The sequence below is a fragment of the Podarcis melisellensis genome (assembly GCF_964234715.1).
Source record: "Podarcis melisellensis genome assembly, chromosome: 11".
Taxonomy (NCBI): Eukaryota; Metazoa; Chordata; class Lepidosauria; order Squamata; family Lacertidae; genus Podarcis; species Podarcis melisellensis.
Genome location: NC_138543.1, coordinates 26,512,587 through 26,537,948, shown reverse-complemented (window position 1 = coordinate 26,537,948; position 25,362 = coordinate 26,512,587). Strand labels below are relative to the sequence as shown.

General features: G+C 39.6%; 1 protein-coding gene across 6 annotated transcripts in view; it reads left to right on the top strand.

Annotated features, from left to right (window-relative positions):
* LOC309380529 (uncharacterized protein) overlaps nt 1-20,202 on the top strand; it is a 55,984-nt gene extending 35,782 nt beyond the window's left edge. For 5 of the 6 annotated variants that reach the window (XM_081930587.1, XM_081930585.1, XM_081930588.1 and 2 more), the window contains 5 exons: nt 6,047-6,205; nt 11,282-11,429; nt 11,621-11,764; nt 12,607-14,460; nt 19,827-20,202. In XM_081930587.1, coding sequence (XP_081786713.1) covers nt 6,047-6,205; nt 11,282-11,429; nt 11,621-11,764; nt 12,607-13,076 — 921 coding nt within the window. In that variant the 3' untranslated portion in view covers nt 13,077-14,460; nt 19,827-20,202. Of the gene's footprint in view, nt 1-6,046; nt 6,206-11,281; nt 11,430-11,620; nt 11,765-12,553; nt 14,461-19,826 lie in introns of those variants that run through there. The other variant, XM_081930590.1, reaches the window with a different exon arrangement.
* Nucleotides 20,203-25,362: the final 5,160 nt, after the last annotated feature.

Sequence of the window (25,362 nt, the reverse complement as noted above, 5' to 3'; positions counted from 1 at the left end):
GTGAGCAAAGAACTTTTACTCAGAGTAGACTCATTGAAATTAATGGACCTTAGGTACTTATGGGCTTTTAATTTCAACAGGTCTACTCTGAGTAAAACATAGCTGACTACAACCCGTATTATAAAAAATTGTACATAACAAACACATTTTAAAATCTAGCTTCCCAGTTCTCAAAGGTGACACGTGCAGTTTGTGAAAGAAATAAACTCTTTTTTTCTTTTTTTGCCATTCTAATATTTACTTTTTTTCAAATCTGAAAGCAGATTATAAATGGCAACTAACAAGCATTTATTTCTACAATGAAGATCCCCAGAAAAAGACTCTTAACCCCTAACACTTTCTGCTGTATCACATCTCATTCTGTCGGCATCTTAGAAATTGTCAACCTGCCCAGTATTTGTTGCAGACCCCTCCCCTTCGGATGAATCTCTCATTCATTACAGTAATTCAAACACACTAAAATTCTAATGTCAAATCCTAGGCTTTAATTAGACAACTTTCAGCCTAGGTGGAAACTTTGGGCTCACATGCCTGGACGGTTAAGTACAGTCGAATTCAACTATGGGATGCGGCTCTCACCTCTGCTTTCAGCCAGCATTTGTCTACAGACAGCTTTTCCAGGTCATGTGGCCAGCATTACTACACCACTTCTGGTGCAACAGGACACCCTGATGGAAGCCAGAGTAGACAGAAATGCAGTTTACCTTTGCGCTGTAACAATACCTATTTATCTACTTGCGCTGGTATGCTTTCGAACTCCTAGGTTGGCAGGAGCTGGGACAAAGCAATGGGAGCTCACCCTGTCATGTGGGTTCGAACTGCTGACCTTGTGATCAGCAAGCCAAAGAGGCTCGGTGGTTTAGACCAGTGTTTCCCAACCTTGTGCCTCCAGCTGTTTTTGGACTACAATTCCCATCATCCCTTGCCACTGGTCTTGCTAGTCAGGGATGATGGGAGTTGTAGTTCAAAAACAGCTGGAGGCACAAGGTTGGGAAACACTGGTTTAGACCAACACAACAGGTACTGCGGTGTGAAAGGAATGTTAGAAAACAGAACAGAAGCGCTAGCACTATAATCAGGAAAACTGAATGCACCCTGAGAATAACTGAATTGGGATCTGCAAGCATGCTTAAATCTGTGAAACAAGAAATGTTCTGGGATTCAATAAATGAAGGGCTCTTTTTACAACATGGATTTTGGAACAGCAAGAAGCAATGGCACTGTTGTTACCTGGATCTCTAGCAATTCTTCTGTTAATGCTTCCTGAAGAATTGCAGCCTCAACCTAATGAATAGAATTCCTATGTGCCAGCCAGTATTTCTGGACACCTCCAGAGGCAATTTTGCCTTAGATGATACATGAAAGAATTGTGTTTTCACTTTCAGGGAAGTAATATATCATGCGTATCTATCAAAAGCAGCATGAGCATTTTAACATGAGAACTGTACCGTAAAATAATGTTCTATCAATCTCCCTCCCACCTGCAAGTTATTACTGGGCTTAGCATGGATGCCGTTTCCATGCAGTTTCCTCCTCCTTATTGGTCTCATGGGAGAATGTTGGTTTTAGTTTACTCTACAATCAGACATATATATGTTTTTTAAATCTATAGTATATATATATTAGGTTTTTCCAATAAAAACTAGGTTCAGATAGTGCAAACAGATCAGAATGTGTAATCTACTGCTACAAGCAATTGCCATTCCCGGGAGTCCAAAATAAGGAATATTTAAAATGGAAGTCTCCCGAAATATACATATTTAAATCCAGATCACTGGGTTGTTACAATTTCAATGGGAAATTGGTCATATTTGAAGGATTTGTTTGATTATTCATAAAATAGCCTTAAATATGATGGCTGATCCTCAAGGTTGCTAACAGAAACCCATGATGCTATTACCAATTAATATCAGTTGTATGCTCACCAGATAACCTGTTGTATTTGTTTTAAAACTACACAGTTGTAATGCACATGTTCACACTGATTGCTGCGATCTGTGGTCAGATTAGTATTCCAGCTCATTTTGTTTGAGCATCAATTTAGGCATGATCAAGCTGTGCTAATACCAATGCTACAAGCATATACCAATGCTACAACAACAAAAGAAATGGCATGGTGCTATATTAATTGCTTTTCATCTAGGTTAGAAGTGGTGATTGACCAATGAGATTATTTTTAACCAAATAAATGTCTTCTTTCAATTGATTAAAATATTGTTTTTAGAATTTCATCATTTGACTTTCTGTGAAAAATTAGGCACAATCTAATAACCTTTTTTAAAAAAAGTGGCTAAAATAAACCCAGCAATCAGTTGGTAATTTAAAAGATTGCAATATGTCCCAAAGCAATTGAAAACCCCCAAGCTCCATTGGTGAGTTGGTCTTGCAGGCCACTCAGAGTAGCAGATTCCATTGTTCCTGCTCTATTAAAGTACAACAGAGTACTAGATGAACGGTCAGGGTCAAATATTAGTAACATTAAATCTCAATTTGTAGACGAAGCAGATCTCTAACTTCAAGCTCTCTATGTCTCTCTCACTCTCATGGGCTGTGTGTGTGTGTGTGTGTTAGAGCAGGCTGTTACCACCTACATTATCAACTAGCAGAAGTGGTTGCTTGTCTGTGATGTGGATGCTACTTGCTTTGGTCTGTAGATGGCAGTAACTTGCCACCGTAATGGCTTCTACCGGTTTTCCTATTTAACTGGTGATTTAAATGCTCTGACTGAGAAAACATATAAATTAAACCAACTCACACGGCCAGTGTCTTCCAAGAGACAAGTGTACTGGACTTGGATACGGGAGGCCCCAATTCAAATTTCTGCTCAGCCTTCTTGGTGGCAAGTTGCAGGCTTTATCTTTTTCTAAAAAAAATAATGGCAACACTGACTTTCTTCAAAAGAGTTTTCTAAGATAAGATCTATTAAGCACTCTGAAGTTTTGTGGACGAGGAGCTCCTCTTAAGGGAAGAAGGAGAAGCGGTGCACAACCTCCCAGGTCACTGCTTTAAAAACCTGACTTTTCTATAAGTAATTTTCAACACTTCAACCAGCTACATTTCACGGTGTATCTATGTCAGAGCTTTCGACCACGTTTTATGTTCTGTTGAAGTAGAGTTTCACTGTTATCGCTTTTCTTCTTATCTCATCCCTGCACTTTGTTCCTCACTATTCCGAGAGGTGCTTTTGTAAAGCACTGTACTCTAATTTTATCGATTTTAATATGCTCCTGGATCACATGACAGCTATAAGTGGGCTCACACTGCCAACCAGAAGCATTTGGGTAAAAAGTAGATTTGATCATTGCATTCTGTGGAAGCACTACTCTGCAAGACCCAGACAGAAGGGAGAAGACAATTCCCAAACTGAGCATAGGAAGCTGCCCACCATCTTAATGACTCTTCTCTTTTCTGTCTTGGCAGAAATATCGCCTACATTCCCCCCGCCTGAGATCTCAGACTTTCATCTGTTTAAGCTGCATTCCCGAGAAGCAGCATTATGATGAAAAATGATGCCCATTGCTTTTTCGTATTGACTGAAATGCCTTACCTGTAAGGGGAAACGTAGGACTTAACATCTTCCAGTGAATCCGTTGTGTTGGGTGTAGGATGCAAAGCATAAACTAGCATTTAATTTGTATCAAGAAAATGCACAGCAAGTCCTTGAAAGTTCAGGTAGATCATTGTTACCTGTTAGTGAAGTGTCTGTCAGGATGATGGACTGGGAGACAATGCCTGTTACCTCCTGCTTGCTGTTGCGTATGAAAAAAAGCAAATTTCAACCTGGTTTTCTCAGGGAACACTTGCTCTTGTTCCTTCCTTGTCTTGCACCAGTGGCAGGTGTATCCTTATCTGTATACTGTCCCCTAGAAGGAATTTAGGGAGAGTAATAATAATAATTTAAATGAGGATGTCATGATCAGCATCATAAACTTTTATTTCACTAACCAAAGGCCATGGTATCACACATAAACATCAACAGTTGCTACACATACAGTAAAACCACAGTCAAATCTATGAAAATTCTTTGTTACACTTTATAAGTTACAAAGTCACTGGCATTGCTTAGCAGCCATTTCACCCTCCGCTTGTCTTTCAATCTTGTGAAGGGAATCCTCAGCCTTCTACACACACACACACACACACACACACACACACACACTGTGGCAACAGGTTCCACAAACAGATTCCATGGGAGTCCTTTCAGATGCTAAGATCTTGCTTGTTGTTCCACTCTTACACCTTGTTGATGACTTCAAGATCAGCAATGTTTTATGTTTATTTTAATAGGTTTGATAATAGTTATTTTTTACATCTTTTGGATGCGTACTGTTGTTTATCCATAAGGCTGCTTGTAGAAAGATGCCAAGAAGTGCTTGCTCAATTTCACACATGGGTAATTGTGGATTGTGAATGCAATCCATTACCCAATTAATACAGCTAAAATGGCAAAAGGAAATGGATTTAAAGGTGCTTTTGGTGTGTATTTCGGAAAATGTATTAGGCTGTTTCTTTCCCATGCACTAGAATCCAGTGCTGCGGGGGGAAAGTAAAGCTAAGTCTAACAATGTTCTTCTTGTGGCGATAACTTGCACAATCTCTTTCTCACACCTTCCTGCACCCCCCTTCTGCTTTTGAGAGTCCCTTGGTGGGGCAGGGGAGCATCTCTGACAGTTTTCAATTGGTGTCTTCTGTTAGTGGAAGACTATTCCTCAATTTTCTTGCCATCTATACCCAGTTTATTCTTTGCTCTTTTATATTTTTACTCCCAATTATTACTTAACATTCAGATCCTTATCGTCCAAGTTCCATTGCATTTGATGAACACTCTTCATGAGAGGCTAGTCCTGACTGGGGCTTTCTATTTTTATCACAGAGATCAACAACATTAATCAAGTTGAAAAGATTTATAGTAAATTAGTCTGTTCATAGAGGTTTTGACCTCTGCTTTATGGCACCTAAATCCCCGGCTGAAAATATTTTCTCCACAGCCTGCTGTGTGGTTTCTCTTATTAATTGTACACTTTCAAAATGTTTTGTAGCACTAAGTGTAGCCATAAACTTCAAATGAAGCAGAGAAGAAATTCCATCATTCTGAACCTGACAGGGGATTATACCTTCTTTTGTAGTGTCTTTTATTTTAACCTTGTGTGTGTAGCTTTCAATATAGAAAAAGAATCCTATGTTGAAGGCTATGTAACAATAGACAATTGTGGGTGGTTGTTGTTTTGAAAGGTCTGTTTAAATTATAATTTGGTATTTATTGGCATACAATTCTAATTACTACTTGATTTCAGGTGATAAGTCAGATCTTAAAATTTACCTCCCTAAGAAGCTTGCAAAACTTGTGTCATGAGGTATTGTCTACTACACAACTCCATCATCATTGAGCATCGTTGTAATTGGTAGACGGTGACTAAAATGCTAGCGACATTGTGACAGATGCTATTTACCATATTTTTCGCTCTATAAGACACACCAGACCACAAGACGCAGCTAGTTTATGGAGGAGAAAAACAAGAAAAAAAAATTTTGAATCTCAGAAGCCAGAACAGCAAGAGGGATTGCTGCTTTCACTGCGCAGCAATCCCTCTTGCTGTTCTGGCTTCTGTGATAGCTGCACAGCCTGCATTCGCTCCATAAGACGCACACACATTTCCCCTTACTTTTTAGAAGGGAGTCTTATAGATAAAAAAATACGGTACTCTGTTGCCTCCTCTTTGTTCTTGATGTGCTTTTGGTGTCACTGCTAGGGAAGCACAGGATCTGAGCAAGCTACCCTGCTGTAACCTCTAGCATAGTGACAACCATCTTAACCACGTTACAGGAACATGTGTAAATTAAGTGGTTTTCATCAGCATGAAGCAAGATGGAAGAGTACCACCATCACACATGCTGCAGCTATGGTAAAATCGCCTAGCAGTTAAATTTACGCTTTGAGGGTTTTCTGTTGATACCTGTGATTGGGGGCAGAAATTGAATGGCTCCTTTAAACTATCCTTGGGTAAAGTGCTCCTTTTATACTACTCCCCCCCTCAATGTTTTTCAGGAAATCCTGGAGAATTCCTTGAGCCAGGAGTTCACTGTGGAGAATGTGCTTGCGACGCTTCCAGCCTTCCCCAAGGGTGCCCCTCAGCAACGTGCTAAAAGGGCAGCAGAAGCCCTGGTAAAGGCTCAAAATTATTCCAGGCAAATGGCAATGCAACAGGTGAGGAAATGGGGGGGTTTATTTCAGTTTAACATCCTCTCCCTCCGCCCTTCTTTTTAACAGATTTGACCTACTTTGCAGTCACTGGTCAATTTTCCCCTTGTACAAACCTTATCGCACAGCTAATGTATAAAGGTTAGAATTCTTTTGTTGAGTGGCTGTGCAGGCATTAGTCTCACTTCCTGCTGGCAAGGCCACTTTTTTGTGGGTTTGACCAATAGGAGCTTATGAATGCTTCTATTCATGGCCAGCTCCTGAGGCACACAGAAAAATAGGCAGCCATTCCTTTAAAACAGAAACTTAAATATGATTTGGAAGTTTTCTTGTTCTTTCTTCCCACTTCAGGAACCAAAGAGCTGTTTTAAAACAAGCAGGAAGGAGCTTGAAAACTTCCATGGAACAAAAGGCAAAAGTTCACAAGGAAGTATCTTATGTTTCCCAACGTGAAGACAATTTCTGTTCTTACATATATATATTTCAAAAAACTTAGCTTAACATGTCAAGTTCTGCTAAATCATAATAGGCTAATAACAGTGTTTCTTTCCCAGGAACTTAAAAAAGCGTTTATGTAGAACTTTGTTAGGAGGTCAAATGTTTTCTTTAAAATTTCTCATTTTCCAAGTGATGGATCTCCAGTTATGATTTTGCCCTTTCACATGTTCTATTCTGATTTTTAAATGCTGCTCAAGCTAGAATTTAGACTTCTCAATCTAGAACTTATCCCTTTGGGTCTCTACCAGATGTCTGACAATTTAATGGACCTCTTTGAGGCAGGGATCTATTAGTGGGTCTCCTTTGATTGTCTGGCTTAAGGCTGCTCCAGATCATTAGTGGGAATCTATCCAAAATACAGGCTACAATCCAAAAGACTAACATGCACATATTGCAGGAGCTGTGTGGGCAGCCTGAGCTTTGGCTGATTCTGTTGTACTTCATTCTGCTGAAGAGACAAGCTGCTTGTCTCTTTAGCAGCAGGAACTGCTGTGGTAATGCTAGCAAACAAAGCTCCAGCAATAAGTATACTTCTCCAATCTGTGTATCATGCCTTTAAATCATAGCCATTCATTTTTTTTTCTTTGACAAGTGAAGCTTTAATTAAGTATGAATCATGCAGTGCTGACTTTTCTTTTGGGGTGTGTATGTGTGAAAGGAAGTTCTGCAAACTGCGTTCTGGTTCCATGTCAGAAAGAAATGTTACACTCTAGCTGATGGAAGCATTTAAACACTTGAGTGTGAGAGACCATTCTTTTAAAAAAAAAAATTGGGAAGGTTCTTTATTTTTTAATTAGATTTTTAATTTTAATTAGATTTTCATAACATAATTTCAGACTTCAAAATTGTTATACATTTCTCTTATACTCTGACATCCCACAGCCAATCAGAAGCTGTGCTTTGGTTTCCAAACATTTCAGAAGTCAAATGGACTTCCGGAATGGATTCCATTCGACTCCCAAGGCATGACTGTATTCCTCTGTTACATCACACATCTAATATATATTCCTCTAGTTCATATATTATCATTTCGTCCCATTGCTCACATTTCAAATCCTGCCCACGATTTCATTTGGTTGTTACATATTTTTTCAAATAAGCCAAAAATTCCACTCTTCCATAAACTGTCCATCATGTTGATCTCTTATTCTTGCTGTTAGCTCTGCATAGCCCATTGATTTTAGGAGCAATTCTTCTTTGTTGGACTTCTTTCTTCTTTCCAGTTTTGTGCATGGGAAGGCTTGTTCTTAATGGCATAAGTAGATCAAGGAGTTCCAGTCCTCTCTATTTAAGTTAATTAAGGTTAATAGTCTTCATTTGTGTTGAACAGGGAGAACCAATTTTAGAGCTCATGTTATGTAAGAAAGGTCTTAAGTTCAGTCCTTGGCATTTCCAGATAAAAGAGTAGGATTGAGAAGAATCTCTGCCTGACAACCTGGAAAACTACTTCCTGTCTCGGGAGAAACAGTTACTGAGGTAGATAGAACAGAGCTCTGACTTGGTATGAAGCAACTCCTTGTAGTATTCAAGGAAGACAAGTTTTGATTAATAGGGATGCCATATTTCTTTGAGTATAGGAAGAAAGCAGGGTAGGAACATTTAAAACTATGCTGAAGTAGCTGGAGTCTCATAAAGCATTAGCTTGTCAGACCTTGCCTGAACACGTCGAGTCATTGGCTTGTTACTTAGTTAACCTTTGTAATACTACAACAGCTTCTAATAATTTAATTTGCACATCACATTTACTTTTTCTGTTACTCTCTACATTCTACACAAAGATTCAATAATTCCCATCCTACACAAGATGAACTGAGGCCAAGAGTGACCAAAAATGCAGCAGGTCCATAACTAGAGAGAGAACTTTGGACAAAGCACCCACAATTTTAAACCCAGCTCTCTAGCCACTGAGTTGCCTGAGAGCATTAAGCTGCAGTTATTACAGCACTATGTAATAACTGGAAAGATTTAATGTAAGTGACAGCTAGCTGGACCCAAAGAACTCTGAGTGGAAGAACAAGAGAAGAACAAGAGCTTACACAGTGTTATGGAGGGTAGGTCCTACTGCTTATCGTTAGCTTCTGCTTGTGCAAGAGGTTGTTCAAGTAGACCATCTTATGGTTTAATTTCATTTCTGCCCCTGCAACACTAAAGTGAGACATAAACAGCCAGAGTCTACTGAGAAGAAGACACCTGGTGGAGCAGTATCTTTAAGGGCTAGCCTACTCTCTTGGGATTTCTAGCAGAACAGCCAATCTGCTGCTCTTTGTTCATTTTCAATCAGCTCATCTTGGAACAATTTGATCTTGTGCCTGGGAAAGTACATTAGGTCACTAAGATGATCTGGCATCTAGCTCAGTACTTCTTGCTACAGATGGCCAAAAATCTTGGAAGTTAAAATTATCTAAGGCCCATTTCATAATATTTATGTTTCTGTGGGCTATTGGATTCCCTCGGGGGGCAAGGAAGTGACCATTTAATGAGTTTCCTCAAAAATATGCCTTTGTTGTACTTCACTTATCTCCTGCTACTTGATGTTGCAGTACTAGTGTAAAGGTAGCAAACCACATAAAAAGTAAAACATTCATATTTTCCCAGTACATTCATTATCTGGGGGGCAAGGACTTTGTTAATCTTGTGCCTTGTGCATCATGAAAAGCATTATCAGGGAAAACATGGCCAAAGATTAATGCATGAAAAATGTCATGCAATAATTTGTACTTTAAAAAAGTATAAATTTGTTTTTGTTGTAGTTCTTGGCTCTCTTTCCCCTCAGCTGTACAAACTGGAGCATGAAACGGGGAAGTGTTGCAAAGATTATTTCTTAGAATAGAAACAGATTCTTGCTGCATAAGCCTGTTTTGCAACCTGTAAAGCAGTCTATAAAGGGTGCCGTTTAAAAACTTCATATAAATGTTGTATTCACTGATTATTATTTTTTACTAGAAAAATACTCAAAACTTATTTCTATATTTCATTATTTTTGTTGTTTTTCTTAACAATATTGCAATGTTTGAGGATCAGAGACATTTGTCAAAGGTACAACTAACTCTTTTAAGAGTTTGATTACTATCACTGCCTACTAGCTCATGAGATAGTCACCCTAGAGGATATACTTCTGTGATGTGGCTACAGGAAATGAGAGGTGACTGTGGGTATCTCTGAAACATACCTAGCAGTTCAGAGACATGTCCTTGGTCTGAAAGAATAATACTGAGCAGTTGGCAAGTAGGGTGGTTTGTTGGGAAGATTAGTAGTAAATTGCCCTTTCCCTTGGTGTCCTCCACATTCTCAATAAGGAACTGCAAACGGTATGGATATTTTTTTGACAGTTCCTCTCTTTACTTTCTTAATAGCGGACTCTTTGCATTTGCCCCTTCCTTGGGCTGGGAGACTAAAACTCATCTGCACAATTCATAATGTATATTTTTCATTGTGGACATTTTGTGCTATAGGAGAAAAAAATCCCAGCAATGTGTGTTTGGCACATACTTGTAGGAATTGAATCTTTGATGTCTCTACCAATTTTCGCACTCAATTTCATTGATTGTGCTGTTCAGAAACAGTCACAGCCATCAGGTGTGCTTTGCACGGTCAAACACAGTATGCGGTGCTTACACTTCACAGAATAGAAATTCCCAGCCTGTTGTGGCAATGTGGTCTCGTTAATCAGTGTCCTTACTATTCAAGGTTTCTATAACAGGTGGACATTCAACAGGTGGTTCTGCATTGGCAAAAGCATCAGAAAATAAAAAGTCTGCATTTTTGTGTGTGTGTGCATGAGAGAGAGAGAGAGAGAGAGAGAGAGAGAGAGAGAGAGAGAGAGAGAGAGAGAAGGAATTGGGAGTGTTGCAAACCCCAAGACCTTTCCCTCATCCTGCTACAGTTTACTTCACTTTCAGTTGCATTCTGTAAAACTCCAAATTTCCTCAGGACTGCAAATACTTAACCTACCTCCAGTGGAGACACAAGAGCTGAATTCTGTGCAAGCTATCAGCATGTCAAAGCCTGCAAGCTGGGCAGCGATTTCCTGTCCCACTCCACCCCCAATTGCTTTCAACCGGCCTTTGCAGCTGTGCGGTTGACATCAGCTTGATCTGCAGTTATCCGCTATAAAGCTTTCCACTGTATGTGCATTAATGTTGCCCACCTGCTAAGTGAAGCAGATCAAGACACTTAAAGCTACTAGGCAGGGAGACAGAGCAGAGGATGGTTAGTTGGGAGGAGAACATGCTGTGGAACCACCAGTAAAAGCTGCTTGACTGCTTTTATTTTCCTTTCTAGTAGGACTCCTTTTCTATAGCACAGCAGTATTAGAAAGCACAGCAAACGGCTGAAGCCATGGTTTATTATTTCAGATGTCATATCAACCGCAATTGGCACAAGTTCAAACCAGGACTGAAACCATGCTTCTACATTCTGGTTTGCTAGTCAGCCACCAATGGTGTTTGTCAACTAGATGCCAAGAAAGAAGAATGGCTAAGGTTTGCATGGGTTCATGTGACATCTCATGACATCTGATTGAGCCAGTATGCATTAGGTTCATTGATGCCTAATATTGCATTTTGTTTATTTCCCCCCTCCTAGATACTTGCTTTGCAAGCTGAACTTAACTTCCACAGAAATTTGTATAATCTTCAAGTTAAGTACACCGAAGCTGTCTTTGATGGGATAAAGCAAGCATACCACACATTTCAAGATAATGTTGCCATGGTTCTATGTTCACCATTACAAGGTAAATACATGTCTGTAATAGCAGCATAAACAAAAACAATTTCAAAATACTGACAGGCATGAAATACAAATGTTTAGTGTTTCAAACACCTGAAAACAACTCAAATGCAAGATTTCTCTCTCTCTTGCTGCTTCATACTTTTAATACAGATCTCCAGGGAGCAATTGATAATTTTCCACTTTCTCTTGTAGATGTTTTTTCTTCTTATACAAAACTTAAAGCAGAAGCTTCAGAGGCAGCTTTGAGAGACTTCCTCACTGCTTTTAGGAACAATGCAGAACAAATCCAATATGCAGTTGAAACTTTGGCTCCACCAGTGAATCAGCAGCACGAAGGTAAGAACCTTATTTGCACAATTTGGATTGGTAAAGGATGCACTTGATAGGCTTGTCTTGGTGTCTTGCCTCTTTTTTTAAAAAAAAGGCATGGGAAGAGAGCCACTCTTAGATATCTTGCACCACTGATTTATCCTTAATTTTCAGCATTAGGCCAAATAGAAAATAGCTGATCTAGTACATTCAACCTAATTCAAGACTTGAGCAGTAATGAGGAGATTTTGTAAAAAAATAAAAAATAAAAATGAAGTTCCTCCTTTGGTTGGTTCCTGATTTTTATCTTTTACTCCAATGAATGTATCTTATATGGTGTGTTTGAATGTGAATGTATAGTTTATGATGTTGTGAACCAGTATCTTCAAAGTTAAAGTATCAGTCACAGTTTGGAAATTGTAAGGCTCACCTTGACTCAGGTGTTATTGGACTACAACTCCCATAATCCCATACCATGTTTGCTGATGAGTTGGAAGTGTCCAACAACATCTGGAGGGCCACAGATTCCCCATCTTTGTTGCAAGTGATATCCAATATCCCGTCAGTGGAAGCTCAAATTTCACACATGCCAGAAGCACATTTGGGGCTTTATTTGATAATGAAAGGCATCTATAACCTGTTGCTTTTCTAATAGCTGAGAGGGCTCTCTAGTAATGTTCTAGCTTGCCATTCTTTTCTAGGTTCATGATAAATAGCACATTGAGAAGATACAGTTGATCACTGAAATGCATTAAATACTATGTTATCACAAACAGTTTCAAATCAACTGCTTATTTATGCCTTACTATTGTTTAGGTTGAATGAATGGTGCAGTATAGCTCCCTACCTTCTTTTAATTTACCCTTAAGGTGATGAGGCCTTGTCAAAGTTTGGAAAAGAGTTCTTCCTGTCTTTGGAACGTTCCCTCAAAGTCTGTGGAGAGCAACGGGATAAGGCAGCCAGTGAAATGGAAACCTTGCAAAGGGAACTGGACCAGGCCTTCGAAACTCTTCGGAATTTAAGGGACCAAAAAGCAAAGAAAGTGGGAGCCAGCCAGTGTTTTCCAAAGCAGGAAGATGACAGAGCAGATGGACTAGAAGAAAGGGGCTTGAATGTACTTCCAAAACACAAGCCTGAGCCTGAACCAACATCCACATTTCCTGTAGACAGGCATAGCCTCTCGCTAAAACATGCTTCTGTTACAGAGAGGGAATCTGTCAACCCATCTTCCAAGCAGAAAATGGAAAGCTCTGATGGTTTGAATGTTCAGCAGAAGGGGAAGCTCCTACACCGGAGCAAGAGTATGAAAAACACGGAAAGGCCACCATGGCAAAGTTAGACATAGCCCTTTGGGCCTGACAGCCTTAGCTTTATCAACAACTCTTAACTGAATTCTGTGGGAGTGAAGTTGTGACTATGTGGTGTACCCGTGGGATGTAAGCTTATTTTTCTCCGGGAGTTGATTTTATACTCTTTAGTGGCTCCTGAGAGCCATTTTATACATGTCAAATTTCATTCCCTAGAACTGTTCCTGTTTAGAAAACAGAAAACATTCGGCCTGTTGAAGCAACTTCCACATAATGTTAAAAGACATGGGAACATACTGAAAAATCACATATCTTAGAAGAGACCGAATGTCAAAGCTGGAATGTGTGCATAGAGAGAAGACAAATGCCATTGGGTGCATCACAACTCTAAAATAAAATTCTGCACCTCTTCTGGCACTTTTTGCAGTGCTTTATAACCTAAGAAGTGTACTTATCCCTGACTGTCATTGGGTCAGGGCTTTATATGTATGCAAGACAATGTAAGCTAGATAATGGCTTTGAAGGTAATCGAATGCACATCAATACCCCTCTTTTTTCCTCACTTTCCTTCTTGTGGTGCAGGCACATGTAACAGATGGAGAATAGCACTGTGGGACTTCCATGAGTTAAATAATCAGGACATTTGGTTTTTAGATATCAGTGCAGAGGGTGTCTTAGGGAAAGACATTTACTGCTATTTTATTTTTGATGGTTCCCTATTAGTTCTGAAGCAATAACCCAGGTAGTTGCTAAGCAGATGTACCCCAAGCATTCACTGGAATTTAATAGAAGAGACTTTGAACCTATCTCACCTCGATTTTACATTGTCCTTTTCCTACACAGATGCTTTGGCTTGAAAACAATCCTTGAAGCAGGCTTGTGATTTGTGGCATTCCACAAAGCCAAGTCTGGTTCTCCGTAAATGGTCTCAGCTATCTGAGAAACTTGATTGTTCTCCTTGGCTTGCTAGCCCTGCTAAAAGTAATACTCTGGGCCTCATGCTTACGAGGCTAATAAAACTGCCCAAAATGATAGCATGAGGATCAAGGACAGCATTCAAAATGTTTATGACTTGTGAATGGTTTTGACGACCCCCTTCTTTTGTTTGAGAATGATGCAAAAAATTATGCTCTGTAGTATTTTTTAAATTGTATTTAAATTATATTCCATTTCAAGCCCCCCCATCAACTATTAGTTGAAATGCCGAAGATGAAATGTTTCTTTATTCTCATTAATAAATGACAGAAATAGAATGCAATCTTTGTTTTGTTGTTCAACCAGGTTCAACGGTGGAATGATTTTTTCCCCTGTTTCCTTCATTTTCTAAGAGTATCTCTTACAGATGCTTCCAAATGTATAAGGACTAAAATAAGCTTGTGTCAATTTGCTTGAGACTCTTTCCACGGTCCTTCTAAGGTAAGTGGCCTTGATAGCTACAGAAATCTCTTAAAGAGAGTCAATATGAATTTCCATGTATTATTAAGTTAGTACTCATCAAATCCTTAGGTTTTTAAATTATCATAGTTATTCTCATATTTAACAATGAAAATGTTCAAAGTGATTCACATAAATAAGAACACTGATCTTAAAATCCCCCAAAATAGGCAAGAGTTAAGACTTATTTTAATATTTAAGAATATTAAATCAGAGCATGGCTCTCTAAAAGCAACAATAAAAACTACTATGAAAGTCTGAGAATAAAAACGATTTAACCTTCTGTCAAAGTGATTGAGAAGGTGTTATTCTGCAAAGGTGGCACCGCCATTGGAAAGACCCTCTCTCCAGTTGCTACTCACCTAACATCTGCCAGTGTAGGCAGACAGAGGATGGCACCTGATACTTCATAAGGAAGAAGACTGTCTTTGTGGTACCCAAACTGTTTAGGGCTTTAAAGTTCCAAAGCATTAAAAGAAATAATCTTTGTATATCGCATACTCATTTGGGTCAGGGGGGTTAATAAATGATTGATAATGATAAGACTTCTGTTGACCAAAAAGACCATTTGGATTACTTTGGAACACTTCATGTCGCCCTATTTGATCCAGAGCTATGATCACATTCCCCAAGCCCATTTACTGAAATAGAATAGCTGTAGTGACAGGAGAGTAATGTTCTGATGGACATGCCAGGATAAAATCCATATCATGCAAGGAAAATGAATAGTTTACCATCTCAGTGCAACCATTTTATAAATGAAGAAAGTCAGAGCAGATCTTGAACTAATCTTTCTTTCTTTCTTTCTTTCTTTTCTTTTCTTTTCTTTTCTTTTTTTCCTTTCTCTCTCCCTCTCCCCCCCCGAGAGAGAAAGAAAGAAAGAAAGAAAGAAAGAAAGAAAGAAAGAAAGAAAGAAAAGACAAAGTGCAAGTGGAGGGAGAGAAATTTCCCTTCCTCTTTTGGAAGCGTGATCTTTCCCTTCATCCTTTAGTCGTGCTTGTCTCCAAAGGCACCAGATGTAGCAGATTGATCAGCAGGATGGCTACCAGCAGCACAAGTGACAGCATGATTGGTTGCCTATTCCTTTTTAAGGTGATCTTGGCCTTGCTCACAAGCAGTTATGGAGCTGAAATTCATTAGTATGTTTGAAAGAGACTCTTCTGTCAGCTTCCTGGGAGGGGAGAATGGAGTCCCACTGCCAGCAGCTCTTGCTTCATTTCAAAAAATATATATTTGATCTCCTAAATTCTGCTGGTTTTCCGTGCATAATTTATGAGACTCATTTATTCTGCGCTTTCACATGTAAATAGCCATCCACCCACTGTGTCTTCAGAATTGCATTTTAATTACGTTAGGCTTGTGGTTCCCCCCTGATTTTTAAACTAGCATGTGATACATGTTCAGATGGAAATTAATGATTTTAACTACTCATGACTAAAACTATAGTTGCTGTAATGTTATTGGGTGTTTTAAGCAAGAAGGAGGAAAAGTAGTTTCAAAAAGAAAGAAAAGAGATTCTAGTTTGCTGATCGCAAAGTCACTTTATGTAATATTACAAATCATTGAGATTTAATTAATCTGTATATTGGAAACATGTGTTTGGACTCCCAACATTTAGTTTATAATAACCTTAACATAATTAATTTTCAAAGTGTGCAAACGGCTTTCTTTGAAAATGATCTCCAGCATCCATATTAATAATAAAACAAACCATGCTTTGCTATTGAATTAGGCATTTCCTTTGAAGTGAGTCCAGAGAAACGATATGCCGTCCTCAGTCATGTTAATTCTCTGATGCAAGGCTTATGGAAATATAGTGCAATTAGCTACATGCTAACAACCACCTTGCTGCACTTCCCAAAATACCATTTCACGAAAGGCTCACCCAGAAGTCTGGAGCAGTACATTTCACTAGTGTGGTGGTCCTGTTTTGCAAATTAGTTGGCATTGTAACTATGGACCCTTTGCTTTTTCCTAGTCTTATCCCATTATCTATAGGGCTTCAGAGTGGACTAGTATAAACAGAATTCAATATTTTGAAGCATTCAGAGGGGCCATGATGGTTTCCTTTGTGACAAAGCACTTGCGTCTTGGTAGTAGTAATATAATATATACCGTATTTTTTGCTCTATAAGACTCACTTTTTCCCTCCTAAAAAGTAAGGAGAAATGGGTGTGCGTCTTATGGAGCGAAATCAGGCTGCGCAGCTATCCCAGAAGCCAGAACAGCAAGAGGGATTGCTGCTTTCACTGCACAGCGATCCCTCTTGCTGTTCTGGCTTCTGAGATTCAGAATATTTTTTTTCTTGTTTTCCTCCTCCAAAAACTAGGTGCGACTTGTGGTCTGGTGCGTCTTATAGAGTGAAAAATACGGTATATGGCACTGCTCCCAGTTCAGATAATGATGACTCTGTACATCCTTACCATCCCAGGGATACTGAGATTCAGCAGCTGAGCATCTCTTGGCCTTCACTTTAGAATATCTAGCCACCTTCTCTTGGCCAAGGTGCTTCATCCAGCCTTTGCTCTGGGAGCAGAGCACAGCTGTGCGTTCTGAGGGCAAGGTCTTTAACCTCATGTGAATGGCCTGCGACATCATGTTGTACCTTAGGCAGCTCTGCCAAGATGGAGAAGAGTTAAGCAACAGCCTTGTCTGAAAGAGATAACAGAACCAGTTTGAGCCAGCTATGCCTCTCTGAAGGAATAACCCAAACATCACGAACCTTCTTCTTGCTTCTTTCACACAGAGAAGCTTCCAGAACCCTCTTGAATTAAGTAGAATAGGAGAGATCTCTACACATCAGGTCAATACTTTCTGTACTAAGAAATGCAAACTGAACCCTCCCCCATTTATTAGGTGCAGGAGGTATTGATATGCAAAATACCTATAGAAAAACTTTGCATGTGCACCTTCCTTCTACAAAAATAAATCCTAGCCTTGTGTTGCTAGACCTGCAATTCACCAGCAGAAAACGAGAGTTACCATCTGCTTCTATGACTAGCAGAAAGACATCCTGACTCCTAGAAAAAACAATCTTCTTAAACTAAATGTAGCCCTTCACATTATAAAACAACACGCTACCTATGAAACCTGACACAGTCAAGGAAAAAAAACCAGGCCTTTATGATTGTAGTCTATAACTTGTGGCCTTGCATAGAGAAAACTTGGTGGGTTATAGTAGGGTAAGCTAGAAAGGAATGTGTGACTGTTATGCAGAAGTACTAGAGTCAAAATTCTTATGTAACCACTAGAATCCAGGGCATAATAATCATGTTATTCTTTGTCTATAGCACCACAGAGCTGATCCTAGAGCTCTTGTACTATTTTTCTCTCATTTCTCTCATGACAATTACCCATTTGCTGGTTTAAAGGGAAAGATAAAGTCAGTTGGCTTCATTGTCCCAGAGATTAGTCAATACTGCTGGCCGCTAGGCTCCATTGCCTCTCTCATATTTTCCCAATATTGAGTAGCTGCTACAGCTCCACATTTATGCTGAAGCCTGCAGTGGCATGACATGATCTCAAGTGGGTTTGGGTGTCTTTTGGTAGAGAATCAGGAGTTGGCTGGAAGCAGATTGCTATTAGAGAGAACCTATAGGCTGAAATTGGAAATAGAACCATTGATCAAGACTCATGTGTGTGCATCTCCATTCCATTAACAACAATGACTGTAATTTTGTGATCAGAATTATCCTTATTTTACCACTGATTTATCTGAGCCAAGATGAGTTAGGTCTGCATAATACAAATTCAATACAGAGCTATATGTGCTTGATTACATGCTAATGATGTGTAAAGAAGTTCCTCTCTTGATTATATTTTCTAATTATTTCCTTCTATCAATTTATCTACTACCAGAAATTCTATCAAAGTCTCTCTCTCTCTCGTTCTAACACATTCTCCTTCCACTTTGAATATAACATTCCTCTCAGTTGTATAACTATAGAAATTACTAATTTACTGTTGATTTAATAAATCTACAATGCCTTTATGCTATTCCCTTCAACATTTCAAATATGTAATCTCAGTGGTCTTTACACCAGTACTGAGCCTAATATAATTTTCTGCCATTATCTGAGTATATTCTGAAAATTTTTACTGGAGACTTCCCAGTTTATATCAGTTTCTACATTCTCTCAGATCTAATGACATTATATTGCCCTCTTCCTCTACAGTGATTCACTATTGTTTTCCACATTTACTTTAAGCTCACATCCCTTACATTTCAAGGTTTGCTTTATCTTCTTGCCTTCATTGTCTCTACCTATGGATGTGAACGTTTCTCAAGGAGGTATGCCTTATTGGCCCTTGTTAAAACCACCTGAGTGCATGAAGGCTATATTCAGATTAAATTCTTTCATTACATATCCATTCCCTGAACGACCATCTTTAAAACATTGCTAATAAATCCTCCTGACATAAAAACCAGTTGCATTTGAAGCTGATTTGGGTTTAAAGGTTGTCACTTTACAGTAGTTCAAGGATGTTGGTAATGCAGCCCTCGACTACTATATTTTCTGCAAGTCTAGTAGGACACCCTTTTCCCAAGCACTTTTCGAACTTAGCTGAAAGGTCCCTATGAACATCTTCCATTAGCCATGATTTACAGGTGCCCTTGTACCCCACAGCAGCAAGTTCAGTAAGTTTATTCCAGAATTTGATAGCTTGGATAAAGATAACAAAAGAAAACAGCTGCTGTCTGCTTGTAAGAAATATATTCCTTCTCGGCTAAGACCCAAGTTTCAGCTAGAAAAAACCATTACTTTTTTTGGCAATGTTTTATTCCCATTCAATAAAAAAAGGTAATGACAGACACATAGTGAACCAAGTCGTGAATGTGTTGTGGTGATATGTGGTGTGTATTAGATCAAAATTATAAATTATAAAGAATTACAAAGCTGGAAAGGACCACCAAGTCATGGAATCCAGTCCCGTGGCCTCCACACCAGTTCTGTGCAGTTTAGACCACATCATTCAGTTCACTGGGAGAAAGAAAGAACAATGAAAGTGCTCCATGTCAGTGTACCTGGATGAACAGTTACCACCATGAGAAAATGAGGCAAACCACTCAGTATAGAGCAAAGTTGATATAAAACCAAAATGGCTGATGGGGGAGGATGTTAGATATAATACATGGCATTTCTTGTCCATAATGTATACAGTTTGGCCAGAAGTGCAGTACAGCAGTGGATAGTATCAGCATCAACTGTGAGAGTTACTGTAGGCCAGGATTCTTTGGTAGTAAGAAACCATTTTGTTTATTTAATTGGACCGGCAAACATTTGGAAAGCCATCTCAAGTAGAACATGCATGAGATTCTAGACAAGGAATGCATTTTTTCTTTTCAGAAAGCCACTGTCTGAATCAACAAGAAGTGAACATGAGATGCAGATGGGTCCCTAAAGTCATTAATTGAGCCATAGTAGGTTGTGCATTACTTTATTAAAATATAGCGGCTCTTAAAAAATTCTTCATTAATTTACTCATCGTATTTAGGAGCAGTGACATGTCTGTCTGCTGAGATTTCTTTAAGTTGACAGTTCTCAGGCGCTCCCCATAGATCGGCCTTCGTGGTTGAATTTTTAAATGGACTTAATTAATTCCACCCTATTATGAGAAAAACAGAGAAAGGATCTCTTGTGGGATAATTCTTGACCTCGGGCAACAGTGGAAGAATGCAACTTTTTGTACAATCATATCAAATAAATATAGTGTGAAATTTCATTGTTGGAGCTCTTATATTCTGTTATATTCAGGAAATACCTAAAACGACCTATTTTTGAATAGGATATGATCTGCTGAAGCACTGTTATTACACTAATTGCTGAGCCCAAATATGAAAAACCACAATTGGCATTTTCTAAATCTTTTCTTACGCTAAAGAACATATAATGTAGCTTACCTTCACATGTTGCTGAAAAAGATTACCCTGGAATTGGATCACACAATTGGTCACAGAACTGCTATCTGCCACCTGAAAAATCCTGCCTGGTTTTTTGGGACACCAGCAAGCCCCATACACAAACAGGGCCCATCCTTTGACTACCATCACTGTTACCTTGGCTGAACAAGGTTCAGTTTTGTTAATCCTCACATCTGAGCTTAATAGCTAGGCACAACCTTTGCCTCCTCAGTTTGGATTATTATGAGGAACAGTATGTAGGCAAAAAATTCAAGGTTGCAAGTTAAGGTGCCTATTTTTGTAACTTTTGGCTTTAAAATGTTGGCAGATGCATTGCGTGGACAGGCGGAGTCCCCAGATCCCAAGCGGTCCCCCCCGTCATGTGGAATAATGACTCAAGACAACATGCTATGGGATTAAATTGGCAACAACTTTATTAAATTTCAAATGTGGGTAGACCTTGGCTCAGGCATTGGGCATTCTCCCTCCCCAGTCCCCAGCCGGGGACCTAGGGAGCTTCAGGGTTATCCAGTGTGTGGGGGAGGGATGGGCCGGCTCTGGAGAACATATGTTCAAGCAGAGATAGCCGCCCCCATTACGCCGACGCCGCAGGGGAGAGCAATGATGACCTTTCGGCGTATGGTCAAAGCCTCCCTTCAGAAACCCCTTTAACGGGGAACCCTGGTATTGCCGCTGCAAAGAGGAAGATGGACTAAAGGATTCCGCCCAAGGCCTGATACCGCAAAAGTTGTGATGTTTTGCTACGGGAAAGGCGAAACCTGGCAATGCAGGGAAATTCCTTTCCGGCCCTTTAACAGCGACCTTAACGTAGCAGCGTCTGCATACCTGTGAAGAAAAGTTAACCTGCAAAACCTGTGAAGAAAAGTTAACCTGCAAAAGAAGACATTAACTGAGGGTGGGTAGGGTGGGAGAAGCTCTGGAGCCAAGTGAGGATTCCCAGGTAAGATCCTCCCTCTATTGTGTGGGCAGGTAATCCCTCCCCTACCTGGCCTGGTCTCCTTGGCAATGCTTCCCCCAGGTGGGATTGGACAACTGACTGAGGTAGGCGGAGACCTCCAGGTATCCCACCTGAGGTAAGGCAAAGCCAAGACTATGCTGATGGTGCCGCTCCAGATCTAGGGGCTGCACGCGTCCACGCAAAGGGCGCCCACCGTTTTAAGTGGGGAGCGGTCATTGTACTAAGGATTAGTTTTAATGTCTTAGTAGTGCAATGTCCAACAATGCCCCACTACTTTCTGTTTATGAAAGATGCAACATGTATAATGCATGTCCACAAGGGAATTCACTAACTTGCACAAATGTTATAAAATGAGACACTGTGGGCAACTGAAACAAAGAAAATCAGTGCAGCTTGAAAGCAATGTAAACCCCTTTTTCTGACAGATTGAAAACAAGAAGCCGTAATTGCCAACGTGGCTCACAACGACAGTTTTCTTTGATCTATATAATTTGCAGTCATGACCAAATATGCAAAGGGACCAATCCTTTTAAATAAAAGATCTTAAAAATGTAGGTCATTAGTTCTGAAAAATGCAAAAATATTTAAATATATATATTACTTAAAGCATATTCTAGGCACAAGGTTAACAGTAAGGCAACTCTGATTTTGTTTTACTTTTATAAGACTCAATTGGTGTCATTCACTTTCTTTATCAGAACTAGTTGAGTACATGAATCCAGTGCCTTGATTTTTTATGGGCTTCCCCAGCTAAACATTTTTTTTCTTCTGAAGTAGACCCATTTTTATCTACCCCTCCCCCTCCCCCTCTCATTGGTGTGTGTTAATAATAAAATATAAAAGTACACACACACAAAATTCAGTAACACCAGGATTTTAAAAATAGTCATCATTGCTATGCATGCAAATGTCTCCAAGAAATTGTGATAACATCCACTGTTTTGTTGTCTTTACATACAAAATAATGTTTGCCCATTATGGTATATAAAAACATATATTTGACATTCATGATGGGATTTGCTGTTCACTATTTACTCATTGTCACAGGAAATACTATTTTCATTTAAATTCTGAAATATACCTTGTCCCATTCTTCTGCCAAAGAAGGCTCCCAGAGCAGCTTAGATCACTAAAACATTTTTATTTTTAAAAAATGCATGTCCTAACACAAAAGGAAAATATATTGGTAGGGAGGATGACATTGAACAAACTCAGATACAAGTTCTTCTCATGACCTGCCAGGGTGGAAAGTTAACCAAAATTGACTGTACCAAAAGTTGCTGGCCACTTTGTGGATGGAGTGGTTTTTCACTACATGGCAGATGAAGGGCTTTAACTGAAGATCTTAAGGCATGGAGAAGTTGGAACGAAAGGAGGCAGGTTGGGCATCCGTCAGGAAGCAGGCTATAGACAAGAAATGAAATGAAATGGTCTAATGAATTTCATTTATTAGGGTGCATTTGCATAGGTGGAAGCTTGAAAGTTGCCTCGCTGGAGTCAAGGCACGAGGGCAACGTTTCCCTCACCATTCATTCAGTCACTTGATGTTTCACTTTCAGATATTTGAAAATCGAACATTTACCTCAAGTCTGGCAAAAATAAAAGCGTGAACAGTGGGTGCGTGAAAAGTGAACCTTGTTCTTCAGTCTAATTCGGCAAACAAATTACTCCCTACATTTTTAGTTTCCACTTAAAAAACAAAGTTCAGAGAAGCATAATCTCAGCCTTTTCACCGACCAAGTAACCCTTTCCTAGGAGGCTAAAGGAATATTTAGACCAGGGGTTGGCAAACTTTTTCAGCAGGGGGCCGGTCCATTGTCCCTTAAACGTTTTGGGGGGCCAGACTATATTTTGAAAAACGGAAGATGAATTTTCATGCCCCACAAATAACCCAGAGATGCATTTTAAATAAAAGCACACGTTCTACTCATGTAAAAACACGCTGATTCCCAGACCGTCCGCTGGGTGGAGTTAGAAGGCGATTGGGCTGGATCTGGCCCCCGGGCCTTAGTTTGCCTACCTATGATTTAGACCTTGTGGGCCAGGACTGTGGATGCTCAATCTGCCCCCACCACATTCAGGCCTTCAGGAGAAGGTCTGAACAAGCGTACAGGAATCCAAACCATCCACAGGCAGGCTTTATCATTCTCATTACAGACCATGCTTATTGAACACAACCATGAATCCAGTTGATATGTTCCTGCTCCTTTCTGTATATCTGTTCATATGAACAGCTCAAGAAGCTAGGGATAGTTTTGGGAATAGCACTTCTCTTACAGATCCTGCATCTGGAATGCTGTTTTGATAATCCACTAGCATAAAACACGAAGAGAAATACAATACATTCGAAAACAATACCTCCCAAATTGCCACACGTCCTTATTACGTTCTCTGACTTCTTTTCATTTTTCACTGACATTGGTTTAATTACTCCTAACAATGTTATCGCCGATTTTAATTTGTTCTTTCATATTGCACTTACAGCTCAATTAATTCCAGTGACTTTGTTCCCCCTCTATTGTGTGCTTTAGATGTGTTTTGAAAGGTTAGACCTTGTCATGTTTTCTGAAAGGCTTTTGTGGTTGTGGGATATCAGCTAATTGCAGGACACACAACATGCAGCGACACAACAGTAAATGGAGGAATGCAGGTTCTAAATTACCTTTAGTGAATACAATTGCTCTCTTTTATGTCGGATAAATATTTTATGCTGAAAGAGATCTGGAATATGGATTATTTTATTAAAGTGACTGGGAAGGATCAATCTGCTGTTGTGTGATTTCTATCCTACTAAGTTCAGTCAGCGTTTGCCTCCTATTTACTCTTTGATTTCCCCATGCTTTGACTGGCGTTTTACGATTTATGTTTATATTTATAGCTGGGATGAGGAACCAAAATGTGTCCCTCCAGGGCTTTCTTTCTCTGGTCCTTGGGACTCATCCTAGCCATGCCTTCTCCTCAGGCCACGCCACTCACCAGCCTGGCTCTGCACATGCCTTGAGTGTCTTTGCTTGGCTGGAATGTATTCTCAAACTATGATAAATGCCTTTTGCTTATTGGGATGTTGTTTTTGTGTGGCTGGAATGTAGCCAACTGTCCAATGGTAAAAGTAAATTCTGTTGCCCTGCCCACTTTTGCCTCTGGCCCCGCCCACTCCTGGCATGGAAGGTTCCCTGTAAAATAATGTGGCATTTGAGCCGACGATATTTCCGCCCTTCTTATTTATAGTATATTCTACTCCACAGCTGGGTAACCTGTGGCTTTCCAGATGCCTTGGACTCCATGTTCCCACAGCCACAGCCAGCCTGCACAATGGTCAGGGAGAATGGGCATTGGAGTCTGGCAACATCTGCTCTGCTCTGCTCAAGAGCTCAGGCCAGGTAATTTCATCCAATGAACAAAATCACTCTGACAGGCTCTTTATTGTTTCCTTGCAGCTGCCTCCTGTTAGCGCTTCGATTTCTCCCTACTTTGCCTGACTTAATTTTACAATTTTAGTTGGTATTCATAGCTGGAGTGGCAACAGAAACGCCAGCAAAAAATATGGCGTGGGTTATTTTGAGTCAAATGACGGTGACATCTACAGTAGTGTCAGGCTTCAGGGAATCTGATCCCTCTCCCTCACGGCTGGCTGCCAGAAATGGGAAAAGAAGTTCTTACCAAGATATTTTGTTCAATATTCACAGAGACGTAGGATGTCGCCTCTTGGATAATGGTATTGCTCTGAGTAAAGTCCTACCCCCTCCATCTCTCCTTTTTTTTATTTATAAAAATTTTATTAACAATTTCAACATAACAAATTATCAAAACAAGTCATCTTCATTATTTCCCCCCTTTCCCCCCTCCCTCAGCACCTCTCTCTGATTTATCAACTCATGTTGTTCTCTGCATACTATAAAATTATATATATCCTTTTATTATCTATAACCCTCAATAAAGTTGTGTATGTTTATTCAAAACCTGCCAAGGAGGCCAGTTCATTTTGTTGTCTTGTTAAATAATT